This window comes from Apus apus, chromosome 22, assembly GCF_020740795.1.
Source record: "Apus apus isolate bApuApu2 chromosome 22, bApuApu2.pri.cur, whole genome shotgun sequence".
Taxonomy (NCBI): domain Eukaryota; kingdom Metazoa; phylum Chordata; class Aves; order Apodiformes; family Apodidae; genus Apus; species Apus apus.
This window is the reverse complement of record NC_067303.1, coordinates 1,376,700-1,395,334: the sequence shown is the minus strand read 5'-3', so window position 1 is coordinate 1,395,334 and position 18,635 is coordinate 1,376,700. Positions and strand designations below refer to the sequence as shown.

Genomic DNA, 18,635 nt, shown 5'->3' with positions numbered 1-18,635 from the left:
CCAGGTGCTGAGCTAGGTGGACTTTCATGGCTGTTAATACAAACCACCCACATCATCAAGTCTGATTGTTATAATTGCAGGAAGCACAGTAATTAACTACCATTAAGAGAATTTTAGCACAGATGCTGCTACAACCTAGGAGAAAAAATCTCCATCAGTTTCCTGCTGTGATGCAGCTGAGACACCTTTCCCATTCAAACCTGGTCCTTGGTTTGGGATCTAGAAGCCAAAATCAGGACCTGAACACTGCAGTTCAGAAGTCATGCTGTGGTGGTGGTCTTGGCATGCTTGGCAATCACAAAATGAAGTCTTAGCTCATGCTCCCATCCTGCCATTTCACTCTGGTGGTAACAGACACCACTCCCTCCATACGTGTGGATATGCAGGTATATAAATGTATATTTAGCTAAAGGGCCTGGGATTCAGAGAGGAGAGGGAGGTTAAAGACACGTGTAATTGTCAGGTGTCATTTTTGGTGAAAAATCAAGTCACCCTCCAGCAAAGGGCCTTCAAGTACCATTATAGCCCTTCTTAATTTCTGTCATTTCTCCCACCATGCAGAATTCCCCAGAAATATCCCTGGTGCTGGTATGATATATTTAGCTTAAAGAACAGATTGTCCTGGTAACCAGATGAGGAAATGCACAGAACAGGCCTGCTGGATTTTTTTCTGTGTATATTAATTCTAATTGTGCCCAGGATCTTCCACAACAAAAAAGCACTTCAGGAGGTGTGTTGTTGGTGCCACATCCCTCCCCTTCCCCCTGCTCTCCCCTGCCCTGTTGCACACTGTCCCAGCAGGCTGCAGCTCAGCTGGGCAGCTCCATAAATCCCATCTTGCTGTGCTGTTTGTGTACCCAGGGAGGTTTGAAGGAGACCCCTATTGAGATTCCAGTATGGACCATTAAAGTCTTTGGGATTTTGCAGCTAAGCATTAGCAGACCTTGCCACAGCACTTTGAAACTTGGGTACAGTCTTTTCCCCAACCCTTGCAGTGGGCAAAAGGAAATGCCATTGGTGCAGTGCTGAGCCCAGCACCCTGACAAGATCTGCAACCTCACCTTTTGTAATGGGTGGTGGTGGGGAGAGGGGCACATAGGGACATCTCACATTGTCTTGCATCTCATTGAATCCTAAAGGAGGATGAATCTAGTGTGCCCTCAACCCTGGGTTCTCTCTCTTCTCACAGAGACACCACTAACTGTGTCAGCATCCAAAGCCTTGCCCCGTGTCCTCACTGCAGTGGATAGGGCTGTTCTCACCTCTCTGCTCTTCTGCACCTGAGTCACAGACGTCTAACCCCACAGTGCAGTGCAGAACAGAACAACTTTAGCCCTTTTAGGCAACTGCTTGAGTGTGATACAGCTCCTTCCCTGTCACTTAAAGCCTTAAAAACTTTCTTCTTGACAGGCTCTTTTTGCATTAAGGGCCAAGTGTGGTTCTGCAGAAATGTTTTCTGAAGCACTGTTAGAACGCAGGGCCACCTGTTCCACCAGCTCTGTCTCGTGCCCTGTTCTGGGTGACTGATGCACATTTTACCAACCTGCTCTCCAGGTGTGCATCCCCTCAGTGGTGAGAACTTGCTGCTTATCGTGCCTCTGATGCCTAAATGTGTGTTGGGTTCATTGCTAATGGAGCTGCAGCGAGAGGCACCTTTAGCTTCAGAGCAGGAGCTGAGGTCTCCTGCAGATGTCTTCAGGCTGTGTTAGTGAGAGTTGAACCTTCTACTGCACCTACAGGGCGAGCAGAAGGTGATCAGCTCTGCTGGCTTCCTGGCCCCAAAGAAAGCAGCACTTGGCTTCCCAGGCTCTGTCTCTGCCCTTGCTTAATGTCCCAGGGCTGTGCTGACCCCAGAGGCTGCACCTCGCTGTGGAAGCGCTGTGAGGTGCTGCAAACGCCTGGAGCATCCTTGGAGGCTGACAGGCTGAGCTGTGACTGTCCCTTGGTACCTCTGGGTATGGCAGCTCCAGGCTAATCCACTAGAGCTGAGCCTGTGTGATTGAGATCCAGAGGGATTTACAGGTTTCCTCCTATGCTAGCTGGAGCAGATGTGCCCTTAGCCCAGGATGCACCTGCTGATTTCCAGGGAACCATTTAAACATGTCATTTCTCGAGCTGTGGGGGTGCTTGCTGCAAGGAAAACAGCAGTGAAGAGGCTGGGGAGGGGAAGGCATGGAGTAGTGGATGCCTAAGTTCAGAAGCACAGAGGAGAACTGACTGGCAGGTGGCCTTTGCTGCTTGCTCTAAGGGGATTTGCCACGTCACCTCTTCAGAATCCATGTCACGTGGCAAATTGATCAGACCTGGCATCTAATGCAAGAATAAATCTCAATAATCATGGGAGCTGTAGCAAAAAGGTGGCTTGCAGAGGAACCCACAAGGATCTGAGCTGTATCCACGAAGATTTGCTGATGCTCACAAGAGCTGAATCCTAATTTTCTTTCAGTGTTCAGGGCACTTTTATCTCCCTTTTATAAATCCTCCTTAGGCTTACAAGGATGGACAGAGCTCCAGCAGTGGGTGCTGCAGGAGGCTGCAAAGTCAACTGGAAGGAATCAGTTGGTGAAGCAGTTTGAATATTAACTTGACACCTAATTATATCCTCTGGGCTTGTTTTTTCCATTCTGTCATGCCCTGGTCTGTCTGCAGTTTCTGTGAGGGTGGGATGTTGTGTAGCTATCTAGATCCAGTCATGCTCTGGCAGACATTGGTGATGAAATTATCAGTTAGAAAAACTCTCCTTGGCCCCGGTGCAAAAAGTAGCATCTCCTTAATGTTCAGATTTGCTTAAACTGAGCAGGATAAGTTAATCCTGTAGAGATTTGAAAACAAAGGAAGGTTTTGGCTGAAGAGGGTATTTGCTCAATTTTGTAGCTCTTCTGGAATGGAATTTAGCACCCCAGTTCTTGTGGGAGTTGTGATAGGACCTGCAGTATCACTGCTTGACCAGAATTGATGTTTTTCAACCTGATTCATATCCTGACATTTCTTTAAAGCAAAGAACACCTCAGACCCATTTCCACTCCAGTTCCTAAAGTTAAATTTCTTACAGACTTTCTCCTCCAGGGAATTACTAAAGCCGTCGTCCAGACGGGCTTAGTTTATGGCATTTGACAAGACCACAACCTTTAACTAGGACTTTAATAACATCCTCAACTAACCACCACCACTTGTTCTCCAGTCCCCCAGGTCCTCAAGAGCTGCACGGAGTTCATCGAGAAGCACGGCATCGTGGACGGGATCTACCGCCTGTCCGGGATCGCCTCCAACATCCAGAAGCTCCGGTGAGGACGTGGGGTTTGACACTTCTGCAGGGCTGGGGGAGGCAGGGGAGGGGTTCCAGCCTGTGCCTTGCAGGATCCTGCACTGCAGGACAGACCCTCCTGCTTGGAGGGTCTCCCTGGGTTTGCCACCATCTGGAGCAACCCCGAGGTGTTCAGCAGACTCCATTTCACAGGAAGTTTTCCTTCAGGGTAAGAGTATGGGAAGTATTAGGGTGTCACTGTGCTGTCACATTTTATTCCTGTTTCCTCTTGCTCCCAGAGCCCTCTTGAGCAGCTGGGATTTCTCCTTGCTGCTTTGAACTCCTGGCGTATTAGCAATTAATTGGTAACATGCAAAGAACAGTTGCATCATTCCCGGCGGGTGGCATTGCTGTGCTGCACGGCTGGGCAGGGAGGGCTCCCTGTGTGTCCTCCCCTGTTAGGACCTGCTCTCATCACAGTAAATGAGCTTCATCCTTTTGGATTTGGTTTTCCTCCCATCATTTGGGATGCCTTTTTGTGTTATGAAGGGACTGAGAGAACCTAGTGGGATGTGACTAATACCAGTGTTGATCCTAGGCCCATGTCACAGAGGCAGCAAAGGGGTATTTTCCATCTGAAGGAAATCCTTTTTGTACCAGCTATTCCCAGGTTGGAAGGACAGGTTTGAGCCAGTACAGTTACTGTACAAACCCTTCTATGGATGGGCTTATTCTGGTTCAGCTTAATTCTGTTTCTCATCACAGAAAGTTCCATTTAAAAAAAATCTGCTCCCAAGACTTTGATATGCAGACTCCAACGACTGGGATTGGAGCTGTTGCCCACAGCAGTCTTGGCTGAATAAAATGGTTGCCCTTGCTTCAATTACATCCCTTTAATTCCCCATTTTGACTTGTGCTGGACTATCTTTCTAACTGCTGCTGCCCTAGTCCATTTTTTCCCCTTTCTGTTGCAAGACTCTCTTTTCCTTCACTCTTTTCCAAGGTGCTTTGAAAATGGTTTTCTAAAACTTTAATGGCATCATTCCCTGCTGTAGTAGAGAGAATGAAGTGACAGCCTATTTTTCAGTTTTCTGAGATGTTCAAAAGACAAAAAGAAGGGAGTACATGGCATAACTTGCAGACACCGTCCCTGTTGTTCATCTAAATCCCCACAGATTTTCATGTGTTTGGTTAATGTAGGACACGTTGCATTGCTGTACTTTCCAGCTACATAAACAGATCATTAGGCTTATTTCAAAGCTAGGGCTGCAGTATCCTTATAAATGAGTCACTGCTCCTAAGTTTCACATAGAATTGGATCTCCCAGTTTTAAAGGGCTTTTTGGTTGGAGAGAAAGATAGAGAATTTATTCCACATGGGAGATTTACTCCTGGACAGAGGTTGGCTCTTTGGCAGTGCAGTAGCTGCCTTTATTTGGCTGGTACACAGACCAGCATGAGTGTTGAGTTGGCATCTTTATCCCTGGATTCTGGTGTTGTTTTTTTTCAACCAGTGCAGAGATGAAAAAAAAAAGGCTGAAGGTAGTAAGGCTTCCTTAGCTCCATATTCTGTCCTGCAGGGGTATGGCTCTGACACAGTGTGAGATTTATTCCTAGGGAAAAATATACTGGAGTGGGGTAGGATATGGGCAGAGAATTTCAGCCAAAGCTGAATGTGTGAGGTGGTTGGTGTCTTTCCTGCTCTTCTGAGCTCTCTCTTCTTCTGAGGAGCCAGGTGCAGGAAAGAAGTAAATGGTGAGTCAGAACGTGGCTGTGGGAACAGGGTCTTCTGAGCGCTGAGAATTGTGGCAGGGACCTTTATTTCCTTCTGTGCTCTCTCTGGGGTGGGCTGGTCACCCTCCTGTCTGAAGAAGCAGAGCTCTTCACCACCATCTCTCCCCTCAGTATGGTGTAGTATAAAGGGCCTCCCTCACAGCCTTCCCCTCCAGCATGTCAGGGCTGCACCTCTGCCATGCCAAACACACCAGGTGCCTTGGATAGGGGACAAACTGCGTCTGTCCTGTAGGCAGAGAGAGGTGAGCTCAGTGTTGGAGCTGTGCTGAAGGCTGTTTTAGCTTTGATGTTACAAGCTGCCTGGTCTGGACAGGGGGAGAAAGCAGGGGTGTGGGCACCAAGCCCCCCAAGTTTGCAGTGTAGCCAGGATGAGTCCCTGCGTTGCTGATCAGCTGGGCTACAGCTTGAGGCCCTTGTAGGGATCTGAGCTGCAGCTGGAGCAGCATGTGCTTGTCCCTGCAAAACTGTCCTCATAATTTGAAACAGCACTTTCCTTGCACATATTCTAGCAGCGAGCCAGCCCTTGGCCTTCTAAGCTCAGCATTTATTCCATAAATGTTTGTGATTTTGGTTTTTCTCTCTCTGAAAACCAAGGGAATGCTCAGGGTTTGTCTTCATGTGGTTCCTGGCTCCCGTTGCCCTGCAGCAGAGGCACGCTCAGCCCACCAGCTTGTCCCCAAGGAACTTCCATGCACACCAGTCTCCATGTGCAGCAGCTGCCCATGGCACTGCTGTTTGCATTGCTTCAGCACTTCGGTCTTCCAGTCTTCCAGGCCTTTGAAATGCAGAGGGACAGGAGCTGCCAGTCAGCCCCTCCTCCAGGGCAGCTCCCTCGGGAGCTGTGTTTCCAGTGGTCTTTGGACACATTCTCTGAAGGCTTTCTGAAAGGCCCTGTTGCAGCAAAAGAGATTGCAGAGTAGCCAATCCATTGTAAAATGAATTGAAAATGCCTTATTAGAAAAAAAAAAATCTCATTTTGGAAAAAATCCAGTCTAGTAACACCACAACCATGGGTCGTGTGGCTTTGGTGACCAACTATTTATTTTTTCCTGTAAATCAGGAAACTCTTGCTTTTCTTGACTGTAATTTGTGCTGGGTTTTCTTTTCACTCCTCCTTTTCAAACCCCCTTGCCCATTTTTCTGTTCTTCTTTCCAGCCACGAGTTTGACTCAGAGCAGATTCCTGACTTGACAAAGGACATTTACATCCAGGACATTCACTGCGTGGGCTCCCTCTGCAAACTCTACTTCCGTGAGCTCCCCAACCCTCTGCTGACCTACCAACTCTACGAGAAGTTCTCAGTAAGTACAAGGCTTTCACTTTCCACTTCAGGGTGACTTCATCTACACAGGTTGAGCAGAGAAATACTGAAGCTGAACCTGTCTTCCACGCACCTTCCTTTCTCTTTCTGCTTCTTCTGCTCAAGTTGGGCTTTTTGCAGAGACCAGAAATGTGTATCTCCAAAGTGACGGCCACACAACACAGTCCCACTGCTGGTACCACCTGCCATTTCAGACGTGCAGTGATGCCTCAGGTCCCTTTTCTGTTCTCCCTTTAGGTTTGCCACATGTGCCTTTGTCCCCTGTGCCACTCCACATTGAATCCCTTTTTTGGGGCCCCAGCAGAAGGTTACTGGGACACTAACAAGGCTTTGCAAGAATCCCCCTCTCATTTGCCATTCCCCAGTGATTTCTCAAACAGGAGCAGGATTAAAAACAAATGCTGCTTGGAGCTGGAATTGTCCTCTGCTACGAATTGCTCTGTCCAGTTAAGCTGTAACGTGGCCCAGATGTTGATTTACTTTGCCTTTCTCACATTATCCATGTGCTGGGCTGTCCCCAAGAGACCAACACCTCCATGGAGGTCAAGAGCAATGAACTCCACATCATACTGAGCAGCACACGGGCCATTCAAGGTGCTGGAGCAAGTATCTAGTTTCATTTGCAGCTAAATCCCTTCCTGCCTTGTTCCAGGATGCTGTTTCTGCTGCTACCGATGAAGAGCGGTTGGTGAAAATCCACGATGTCATCCAGCAGCTGCCCCCTCCCCACTACAGGTTAGTGCAGCTTTCCTCTGCTCCAGCTCAGTGGAATCAAGATTTTGAAAAGTGAAATGAAGCCAAACAGTTGGTTCAGGCTTCAGGTTAATTTGATCAAGTGTATTTTGTCTCCAGTTTTCCCCCGATCTCCCCAACAATAACAGTAACTAGCACATGATAATAATGCTCTAGTAGAATAATGATAATATGGTGTTTAAAAATCACCAACTGTAATAGTATATTCAAACTCATTAATATCAACTATTAATGACTAAGTTGTGGTAAGTGGTAATGTGTTTTAACTAAGTATAAGGGTCTTTATTATTAAAACTTAGGGCAGGGTTATGGTAATTAGCCATCAGACTAAGAAGTATGGTGACTGGTATTAGTAACCAATTATAATACTGTTATTACTGATTCTTTAAACAGTATTAACAATTAATAGTAGGTAGACTTGTCCCATTATGTACTGTAATTGGTATAAATGGCTAATTATAATGCATGTTGAAAGTTATTTATATATGAATAACTATGGTAATTGGCTGGAGCAATTGTGGTGCTGCACCCCGAGTCACTCAGGTGACATTTAGAGCATGTGTAGATGGATATTGGGCTCTTGACAATTAATTCTAATACTTGGTGGTACTTGCTGATAGGTGTTTTGTTTTATGGTCATTAGGTACCCAGGGGTGCTGCCTATAATTGTCTATAGGTGTCTAATTCTTCCAGATTCTGCTAACTGCTAATGGCTGCAGGGGTTTATTATTGTAATGGATGTTTATTTGCAGAACCAGTTGTGATTCTGTACCCTGAGTGACCAGTTGCAATGTGTGAAGATAGTTACTTACATTAACTATTCAGAATCATTTGTGTTAATAAATTTTTTTAAATTTCTAAGATAAATTTCTAATATGTATGGTGGATAGACTGACAGTTGGGGCACTCTGTCTTAGTGGTATAACTGACTCTTGCTTTAATATTATTAACTTGTAATTAGTGTTTAATAATTATGGTTAATTAATTATTACAAGCTATAAATGTGTGTTGCTTGCTCTATAAATAACTGTATAATTAGTGTGGTGATACTTGCATAGTTTCCAGCCAGGACCATCCATCTTCACTTCAGGCCCTGTCCCGTTGTGGGAATTTGGAGCACCAAAAGCCCTCCATTCACTGCACATCCCCTCCCCCCAAAAAAAAAACTCCAGCCACAAGCCAGGGCTGCTGCCAAGCAACAGCTGAGGATACATCAGCAGTTTTATTACTGCCTTGTGCTCCCTCCTCCTCCTGGGTGCAATATGTTTAATACAAAAAACCTTTACTTTTTTCATGTGAAGAGAAGCCTCTGAAGTTTAACCTTGTCTCTGCCTTCTGTACCTGTAAGAAACCTGGAGCCAGTAACTTCCTAAGTAGAATTCAGATAAAATTTGTTGGTTTTCTTTCTCCTGGGTTGTCTAAATCAATATTCCTCCCCAGTATGAAGGTGAACATTCACCATCCCCCGTCACCCTAAGGGTCCCCATGCTGCTGGCACAGCCCACCCAGAGGCTGTGGGATTGCTCTTGCCCAGCTCCAGCCCAGCAGCCAAGGAATGGAGCTCCAGGGAGCTCTGCTTCTGGTTCTGCTGTGCTGGTGGCATGTAGATTATTCCCATGCACCTCAGTGTTTGCTGGATCCAACCCTTGGACTGAGAGCAGATGCTCTGTCCACTGTCTCATGGGAACCAGACAAATCAGGAGAGACTGCCCTTGCCCCACCTCAGTGCAATTATTTGCTGAAGACAACTTTACCATCAGTCTTGGGGTACATGGTTCAACATTTTTTTCTGTGAGCTGTCAAACCAAAAGATGATAATGCACTGGGGATTTGTTTTGTAAATCGCAGCCTGGCTTTGCTCATTGGTGCTGAACATTTGCCTATCTCCTGTTTTCCAGGACATTGGAGTTCCTAATGAGACACTTAGCTCGTCTAGCTGATTACTGCTCCATCACAAATATGCACACTAAGAACTTAGCAATCGTCTGGGCTCCAAACCTCCTAAGGTACTCTCTAGTTTTTTTCCCTTTTCAACACAAGTTTTTATAGATATAAAAACCAGACACACACCTGTTCTCCAGAATATAACAACCTTCAGCAGTGTAGAGATCTTCCTTTCCCCCATCCAATGGGCTGTTCTGTAACGTTTCTGATGGGAAGTCATTCTAAGCAGGGCTGAGGGTACTGGCAAGCTCTGGAGCTAGTGCTGTGTCCTGGTGTTACTCTGTCTCCTGGCTGCAGTCCCATAAGGGCAAGGCAGGATTCTGCCCATCCCCAGCCCCCTTTCTAGATGAGTTTCCCCTCTCCTGCTTAGATGGGAGGAGCGTGTCCTTGACCATCCAGCAGAATTTTGTTCAGTGGCATCACTGATTTCCCAGTGCTGAAGTCTCTAGTGTCTAATTTGACTGCTGTGGCTGCAAAAAGTTTGGTTTATGGAAATTTTCTTGGATTCATCTGTCCCCTAAAATCTGTTTGAATATGCATAACAGGGTAGTTTAAAATTAATGGTGTAATTAAAAAATTTCACTTTGAAAAAGTGTTTCCCTGGCCTCTACTGTATTGGTTTCTGGGCTGCTTTTGTTACTCACCCACCTGAGAAACCTAAGTCATAGATTCTCCCTGTGTACAGTTAAGGAGGGTGAGCTCTTTTCTCCTTTCTGACAACTCACCCACAGGCACCCCAACAATCTCTTGTTTGAGTTTGCTTCTGTGAATGTTGGGGTACTTGCTGAGCAGGATCAGTTGGAGACATTCCCTGCTAGAGGGAAAATCACCTTGGAAGGCCATAATGAGCTTGTGCAAGGCTGGTGCATTAGGCTGCCACCATTATCTGGAAAGAAATTAACAAAAAGCTCCCCAGTTGGTTCATTTACCTCCCTCTGGACCTGCCCCACACCCCTGCTCCTTCTAGACCCAGTGTTCCTCTGCCAGTTCAGTCAGAAACTGAACCCAGAATCTGGATATAAATGACTACAGGCAATGTGGTCATTTGTGTAATGCTTTGATGAGATTTAATCTCATAATTGGCCCTGAAGTCTTGTCTGCCCAAGCAACCAGGCCCAGGAGCTCAGCACATACCAAAGCCGTACCCAAAAGCAGCACATCTCCCTGTGTTCTTCTGGCTGTTAGCATTTCATTTCATCTGCCTTTTCTTCAGGTCAAAGCAGATTGAGTCTGCCTGCTTCAGTGGGACAGCTGCCTTCATGGAGGTGAGAATCCAGTCAGTAGTTGTGGAATTCATCCTGAACCACGTGGATGTCCTCTTCAGTTCCAAGCTCAGCTCAGTCATACGGGATGGAGCAGGTGCGTGTCTTCTTCCACCAGCTTCCCCTTGATCAAAAAAGGTAGCAGACACTTAATGGGTATCTGAGCCTCCCCTGGGACATTTAAACTATGCTTTTACCATAACCTAGAGGGCACGTTTATAGGGTAATGATGTTAGAATGTGGCAAACATCACCTGGGTTTAGAAACTGCTGTCAGGACCTTTCTGAGAAGCCAAGGATGCTCTACCGGAGAGCACATCTTAATGTCCAGCTGATGCTTTTCTATCCTAGCACTGAGAAATTGTAAGGAATCTCTTAAATATTTGTCCCCCTTCTCTTTTAAAACCATCATGGATGCTCCTGCATGCTTATTACAAAGCAGTGCATGATCTGTCTGCCCTTATCAGCACCTCAGGACATAAACAGAAATTATTTAAAGAAAGCCTTCTGTACTCAGTAGTGCTGACACTAAGAAACTTAGTCTTGGGGAATACTTTGACATCTGCTGTGCTGGTTCTTTCTGCTGCATAGTCTGTGTGGGTTAATTAGCAGGGCCAGCCAGCCACTTGGCTCAGTCCACACTGGCCCTCCAGCCGTTGCTCACCTCTCTGCTCCTGTGGCTGATTTGTGGCTTTAGGATGAGGGATGAGCCACGACACATTTGTGCCCCACCCTGGAGTGCTTGGAACACCATTCAGTCTTGGAACCTACAAATTCCCCTGAGTAACTGGTAAGACCATAAGTATTCCTGTTCTGTTGAAGACAAGCAGAGTTGCACCAGGAAGAAATGTAGCTCTGTACATGAGATTGACAAGCATGGATACCACGAGCTATATTAATGCTCCTAAGCAGCATTAAGTGTGTACCATCTGTTTCAATAACCTGCCCTTCCTATGAGATAGGCAGTTACCACCACCTGAGGAGTACAGCTTTTCCTGTGTATTTGCTACTCCCCACTTTTAAACAAGTCCTGCCTCTGCTTAAGATAGCAGAGTTGCTCCAGCTCGTGTTCCTCCTGGAAGGCAATTTTAAGTCAACAGGAGCCAGAGGTTAGCTTGGCTGAACAGCAGTTGCCCACAGCAGGCTCAGCTCTGCCAGGGGAAGATAAGTGTGCTAAGAGTCCGAGCCAGATGATTATCCAGGCTTAGAATGGGCCATGTAAATTCAGCTAATTGTGTAATGACTTGGTCACTTGCATTCAGTGTGCTGTGACACAGAACTGGCAGGGAGAAGGGTCAGGCTGTCTCACAGCATAGCAGCCAAGTGCAGGAGTGCTGTGCTACACAAGGCAGCACCCTCTGCTTTTAAGCACAGCTCCTGCCTGTGCCCTCCCAAAGGGGCAGCAGTGGTACTGCCAAGCCTGCTCTGAGCCTTGCCACGTCAGGCCATTGCAAAGACAGTGGAACCCAGACTTCCCTGGAATACATTTACAGCTGGCACACCCACACCAGACTGCACACCTTACACAGGAGCAGTGAGGCTGGAGGGATGGCAGCAGGAATGGAACCAACCAGGATGTCCATGTGGTCACCTACTCCCCCCAACACCCCTTAACTCATGTGAGAATAACTGCATAAATATTGAGCAATAAGCAATGGCAAACACAAGGCAGCTGCTCTTGCTGTGCCTCCCCATGCTCCTTTCTAGCAGGCTCCTCTCCCTCAAACTGACCCAACAGATCCCAGCAGCAGGAGGCGACATCAGCTACTTTTACAAAAATGTGCACGTTCATCTCCAAAAACAAGCACAAGGCCAAGGGCAAGATGTGCAGCTAGATCTAGTTTCCTGTGTCTATCTGCACCTTAGTTTGTAGCAATGTCAGTCACACGTGGCAGTTCCTGTGCACCCAGAGGTGGAACCAGGGGAGGGACTGAAGCCAAGCTTTGTAAGAAGGAAAACCATCACTTTCTTTACAGACTTTTGCATACAGATGAAGTATAGTATGGAAGTGAAGGTTTCTAACCTGCCTGCTTCCCTCTGCCTTTTCTTGTGTTTTAATACACTAAGCTGCTCTCAGTTATGAGATGATTTTTTTATTATTTTTTTTTACATAAACACAGCTCTGACCAAACGGTTCTTTTGACCACATCTTTCAGTCACTGAGATAACAAAGATGTAGAAAAACACAGCACCTCCCTAGACACACAAACCCAGGGCTTTGATCTCTGTCCTGCTGTTCTCTGATTCTCCCTGTTGCCTGTGGTTTTTCCCTTACAGGGCACAGTTCTTTATCACGGCCCAAGTCTCTGTTGGTGTCCTCTCCTTCCACAAAGCTGCTCACACTGGAGGAGGCACAGGCACGGACACAAGCCCAGATCAACTCTCCCATCGTGGCAGACAGCAAATACATAGAAGTGGGAGAAGGCCCTGCAGCTTTACAGGGGAAATTCCACACAGTCATAGACTTCCCATCCGAAAGGTAGAGACAAGTTTCCTGTCCAGCATGTGTCATAACTGGGTTTTTATTATTTGCCAATATTGACTTACACAAGGTGTATGTGAAGTATTGTAGCCAGTTTTCCACCTGTTTTGGACTCTGAGGATTCAGCTTACACCAGTTGACTGGTGGATTTAGTTGAGCCATAAAATGTCTGTGCCACTCCCTCCTTTTTAGCAAGGTTCTTATAAATGTGTGAAGCCCTCTTGTGTGATGCCTCTAGTGGCCTGTGCTAGTCATGCCCAGGAAAATGTACACAGAGTGAACACCTGGAAACATGGGGGTTTTCCAGATTTCAGGACTAAGTGCCTGTAACAAATCCAGGAGCTGGAGCAGTTGGACAGACATGGTGCCACGAGGACAGTAAATGTGGGAGGAGGCAAATGGGATTTTACAGCATGTGAATACCTTGTGTGGCTGCACCGTTCCTCGGAGAACTGGTGCGTCTACCAGCTAAATAGACACCATCCTGTGCAGGTGTGGAGCCTTTGCTCACCTGCAGGGCACCTGCTTTTTTACCCAACAAGACTTCAGGGCTGAGGTATAAGAACGAAAACATGCTCAGCTATTTAAAAGACTGAGTTTCTAAGCTTTGTTTCAGCAGACACCAGCATGCTAATAACAACCAGCTCGTAACAGGAACTAAATCAGCTTCTCCCCTCCAACAATTTGCTCTGTTTTCTCACTCCAGAAAAAGGCCACCCAGCAAGATGAAGAAATCACCAGTGGGCAGCTGGCGTTCCTTCTTCAACCTGGGAAAATCATCGTCCGTCTCCAAACGCAAACTGCAGCGCAACCCCAGCGAGCCCTCAGAAATGAAAGCCATAGCCCTGGCAGGTGAGGGTGCAAATCCAAATTCCAAAAAACCTGGGTTTTCAGCAACGCACAATTCATGTCTCACTGGGCTTTTATCTCCTTCTAGCGTCCAAGCCATGCATAACACCTTCAGTCTTTCCTAAATGGATCCTGAACCTCCTAGAGCACACCCCTCTTAACACTTTTCTCAGAGTAGCTTTTGAAAGACACTGTATGGGCACCACTGTCATGAGTCTCAGAATAATTCCTTCTGACACTCTTACTATGAAATCAGAATACACTTCTGGCTCCCTTTGCTGCTCTCTGAAGACAAAATAGGTAAAGGCACTTTTCCACAAACACGTTCACCCTGGAAGCTGCACTGGGGTAACTAGAGCAGCCAACAGCCTTTTGTAGCCATATCCAATGCAGACTGAATTCTCAGCCCTCTCCATATATATATATATCACCATCACATTCCAAATTTAAAAATAGCAACAATGTTTTTGCAGTAAAATACACCCCAAATCCCTCAAAAGTGGGCCAGTAAGGACTTTAGTCTTGTCTTCTCTCTGGTGCCATTTTCAAATTACAACCTTTGTAGTCTTCAGTAAAATGAACACATTGTATAAATGCTGTGTGCGTTCAGTGCTCATAAAACAAGTTGTGTAAATGTTCTTTTCTTCCCCATTTTTAAGGGGTTTTGGTTGCTGTACAGGTGCATCCAGACAGTGGCTGTAACAGGACGATGTGGGGAGTTTTTCCCAACCTGTCACCTGCAGCAGTTACCATTTTAGAAGGTGATTTTCCCGCAGTCTGTAAAATTAGTATGAAGAGTTGATTCCCTCTCTTGTCACTGCCTGGTAGTGCAGAACCAGGGGTTAAAGGGACCCCAGCAGGCCAGGCTCCCTGCAGGACAGGGCAGTGTTTGTCATAGACAGCAAAGCACATTAACAGTGGAGCAGGATAAAGGTTTTCTCTAAGAAAGTAAAACCAAAACAAAACCCAACCCCAAACCAAAAATCACAACTGTTCCTCTCAGGACAGCAGAGCTGTTGCTAGAAACACGTTTGTGGTTTTCCTGCCACACTTACCAAGCCAAATTTCATCCACTTCTGTAATTCAGCTTTCCACTCTTTGCTGCATTTCCTCAGGGGGGCGAGGAGACAGCGGGACCCTGCGCTCAGCTAAAAGTGAGGAGTCACTGACCTCTCTGCACGCTGTGGATGGTAAGACAAACTCTGCTTGTGCTGTGAAGGGCTGGGGCTTCAGAAAGGCAGTTTGACATTAATGACTGGCAGATCTTCCACCCCTCCAGTAAAAGCTGGAGTTGCTGATTACTGGAGGAGCTTACTGCTGCCCAGCACAGATGGGTGTCACAGAGAAATGCTCTTCATGTCTTTGTTTTCCTTCTTGGGTAAATTAATCAAATCTCTTGCTTTTGTATAGCCAGCACTACTTATGGCCATTCCTTGCCAGCTCCCCTTTCTATGCTGAGGCAGAAAAGATGCCATGGGGAAGGAACATGCTGTCTGAGACAGCCTTAGGTCTAGTGCACACTTACACTAGTTTTGCTTCTGCACTCAGTTTAGTTTCAGACTAAATCAGACCTCACAACTGCTGTAAAGGAGTTTCAGCAAGCATAATAAACATTTCCTGCTAACTGCATCATTTCTGTGTTTAAAGTTCAGCAGGTGAGCACGTTGCACGCTGTCTTAACGCTAGTGTCAAACCAAGACCAAACCATCACCTCCTGGCCAGGAAGATTTTGACACTAACCCCAACATGTCTGCTCATTCCTAGGTGAACCTAAACTGTTCCGACCCAGGAGACCAAGGTCCAGCAGCGACGCGCTCTCTGCTTCCTTCAACGGAGAGCTCCTGGGAAACATCAACCGCTGCAATTCTTACGACAACCTTCCCCACGAGGACAGCGACGGGGACGAGGGGCTGATCCATGTTCCTGCCCTGATTTCTCCTCGATCTGCTGAGGACGTTGACCTGAGCCCGCCGGATATCGGCGTCGCTAGCCTGGATTTTGACCCCATGTCTTTTCAGTGCAGCCCACCCCAAGCAGAGTCCGAGTGCCTGGATAGCAGCACCTCCCTGCTGGAGTCAGTTGGCATAAACAAGGAGAAGCCAAGCCTACTCAAGAAGGATCTAGAGTCAGGCAGCCAGTCCCAGACACCAGGCAGTGCCACGAGCTCTGAGCCAGTTTCCCCTTTCCAAGAGAAGATGAGTCCCTTCTTTACCCTGGACCTGAGCCCAACTGAGGAGAAGGCCTGCAAACCCCCAACCTTCTCACCCAAGCTGGGGAGGAAGCCCATCAAATCTCCACCACTGACTGCATCAGAACCCGTCTCCTTTGCGCTGCCCAGCCGCATGTCAGAAGGGATTGGAGGAGTGTCCATCACATCCAGAAACTCCTCTGCTTCCAGCTGGAGCAAAGGGATCGGCATCACCGAAATCACAAACAGGTCCCCAACCCAGATGTCCTTGCCCCTGAAAAACAGTGAATCAGAAGCAGGGGAAGGAGCCCACCAAGAGCGGCAGCATGCCCAGCTGCTGGCTGCTGGCAAACCAGAGTTGCCAGAAGAAGGGGAGAGACCAATGTCAAGCAGTCAGAATAAGACTGTACCCACTGGACACACACAGCCAGGTACAGTGCATTTTCCTCCATTCTTTCTTTAAGTTCCAAATGGGACCTGCTCTCAAAAACGTCCTCCTCTGCGTGCCTTGTAGGAGAGGGGATTGCCCGTCAGTTCTGATCACAAGTGTCTTGCAGGGCTGTGCAGATCAGTAAGGTCTTAACCTCTGCCTTCTCCCTTCATCACACAAATCTTGGATAATTTTCCATAATACTTTGTATACCACTTTTTTTTCCCCATCCTGTCATACTTGAGAATCTCTAGCATGTCCTTCCAAATCATTTCAGCCAATAGACCATCTAAGACTTTTCTTTTTAAAAAAAAAATAAAAATCTGCCAACACTCGAAGAAGGGACCTTTTCGCCTAGAACCTTATGATCAAAATTGTGTAAGGGTATCTCATTCTCTGCTACCTACTTCCTACCTCTCTAGAAATGCAAGAGGAGCCTTTAAGACAATCTCTTGTGTTTTCTTCCTTTTTTGTGATGAACTGCTGTGCTACTGAGCAGCTTTTGCATGTGAGACAGAAGATAGCGTTTCACATCAGAAGGAGCTGCCACTGTGAAAGTGTGGAAAGCATCTATTTTTTTATAGTAGTCGTTAAGGTTAGGTCACTCACCTTATTGGGTAACATAAAGTCACTCTCTCTCTCAATTTTCCCCCCATTAGGAGCAGTTGCCCTCGACTCCCCCCAGGATCCTGTTCCCGTCAGTTCTGTGTCTCTTATCCCTCCTCCTCCTCCGAAAAACGCGGCGCGCATGCTAGCCCTAGCGTTAGCCGAGTCCGCGCAGCAAGCGTCCGCTCAGGCTCAGAAAAGGCCAGGAGATGCTCCCTCTGAAAGCACAAATTATGGAGAGACGGAAGCTGGCACAGCTCTAGAAAAGCTCCATCTCTCTGCTGGTGCTCCAGACAAGCTCCACCTCTATACTGGTCTGCCCGAGAACCGACTTCACTTCCAGCCTGGTGCACCAGTAGAGCAGGATTTCCAAGGTAGCAGCACACCTGGGGAGCAGAACCACCCGCCCGGTGCGCCTGGAAACCGGGAAGCCCCACCTCTCCACACTGGCATGCCTGGGGACATGCCTGGTAGCAGAGATGCAGAGCAGGAGCAGTCCAGCTTCCATCCTGGGGAAGCGGGGGACAAAGATCCCTTCCCCTGCCACGCCGGGGACTGGGAGCACACAGCCCAGCACCCTGCAGGTGTGCTGCCTGACTGGGAGCCACCCGCAGCAGATGTGTCCGTAGATAAACCCCACCTCCATGCGTGCGTGTCTGGGGACAAGCACCAGGTTCCTACGGGCACGGCCGATGACAAACTTCAGTCTCCTCCTGCCCTAACTGCCGGGGAGAAAGGCAGCCCGGCTGCAGTGCCGTATCTAACCACCCTCCAGCCAGCAGAGCCCAGCTGTGGGCTGCCAGCAGCTCCAGCCCCGGCAGAGGCAGCGGTTCCCGCAGCGCAGCGCCCGGCGCAGAGGCCCGAGCACCAGGCAGCCACGGGACAGGTGCCGGCGGCCGCCGCTAAAGCACCGAGCGGCTCCACGCAGGTAGGTGGGGTGTCCCAGGCCTGGCACACTTGCAGGGTCCGTGCACAGCTAGGCTGAGCTCTGGGAGAGTCAGGCCAAAGCCTCGTGGCACGAGGCAGAGGGGTGACGGGTCAGCTGTGCACAAATCAGATACAGGAGCAAGCAGCAGAGAGTTTCCTCAGTGAACATCCTGATATACCTGCTCTCCTTGATGCTAAGGAGAAGTGTCCTCTGGGGTTGCTGATGCAGGGAATGCTAGTTTAGGAGAGCTCAGGAACGAGTAAGATTTTTGGCATCCACTCTTCACTGAGGCTGACACTGACTGCTTCCAACATCCTCTTTAGTAAAGCAGGTCAGATTCCTGCTGCAGGTTAGACACGGGAGCGTTCCCTCAGAAATCCAACCTCCCTGCTGCCTGTGGAGCGTGCAGACCTGCAGCCTCTCTGAGCACCATGGCCACATGTAAGGCAGGGAGCTCTGCTGGATCACTGCTTCATCTGCTCAGCAGGGCAGGAGAAGTTTTAACCCAGGTACATTTTCATTAAGGCAAGTACACTACCCACCTAGCAGAACACTGTGGCAGCAGTGTAAAAGTTTTAACCGGTTGCCATAAAGAGAGAGCCACCTCCTCCCCATCTCCAGTTTGACATTTGTGGAGTGCCACTTCTGACAGGTCCTGGATGCTCCCAGAAGCACCACCACGCTGCCCTTGCTGAGAAAGGGGACCTGGACATCTCTTCTCCAGCGAGCAGCACTAGCTCTCCACAGCAAACACAAACCAGGCACAGAAAAAAAGCTTACACTGATTTTTTAACTACAGGATGGGGGGGAAGATGCTCGCTTTAACTGCTACTGGT

The 18,635-nt window shown here is 47.8% G+C and overlaps 1 protein-coding gene across 4 annotated transcripts in view; it reads left to right on the top strand.

Moving 5' to 3' along the window:
* ARHGAP32 (Rho GTPase activating protein 32) overlaps positions 1–18,635 on the top strand; it is a 97,752-nt gene that overhangs the window by 72,493 nt on the left and 6,624 nt on the right. For all 4 annotated transcript variants that reach the window (XM_051638475.1, XM_051638471.1, XM_051638473.1 and 1 more), the window contains 10 exons: positions 3,182–3,284; positions 6,194–6,338; positions 7,011–7,093; positions 9,010–9,117; positions 10,269–10,414; positions 12,594–12,795; positions 13,505–13,650; positions 14,763–14,837; positions 15,412–16,266; positions 16,925–17,799. In XM_051638475.1, the coding sequence (XP_051494435.1) occupies positions 3,182–3,284; positions 6,194–6,338; positions 7,011–7,093; positions 9,010–9,117; positions 10,269–10,414; positions 12,594–12,795; positions 13,505–13,650; positions 14,763–14,837; positions 15,412–16,266; positions 16,925–17,799 (2,738 nt within the window). The remainder of the gene's footprint in view (positions 1–3,181; positions 3,285–6,193; positions 6,339–7,010; positions 7,094–9,009; positions 9,118–10,268; positions 10,415–12,593; positions 12,796–13,504; positions 13,651–14,762; positions 14,838–15,411; positions 16,267–16,924; positions 17,800–18,635) is intronic.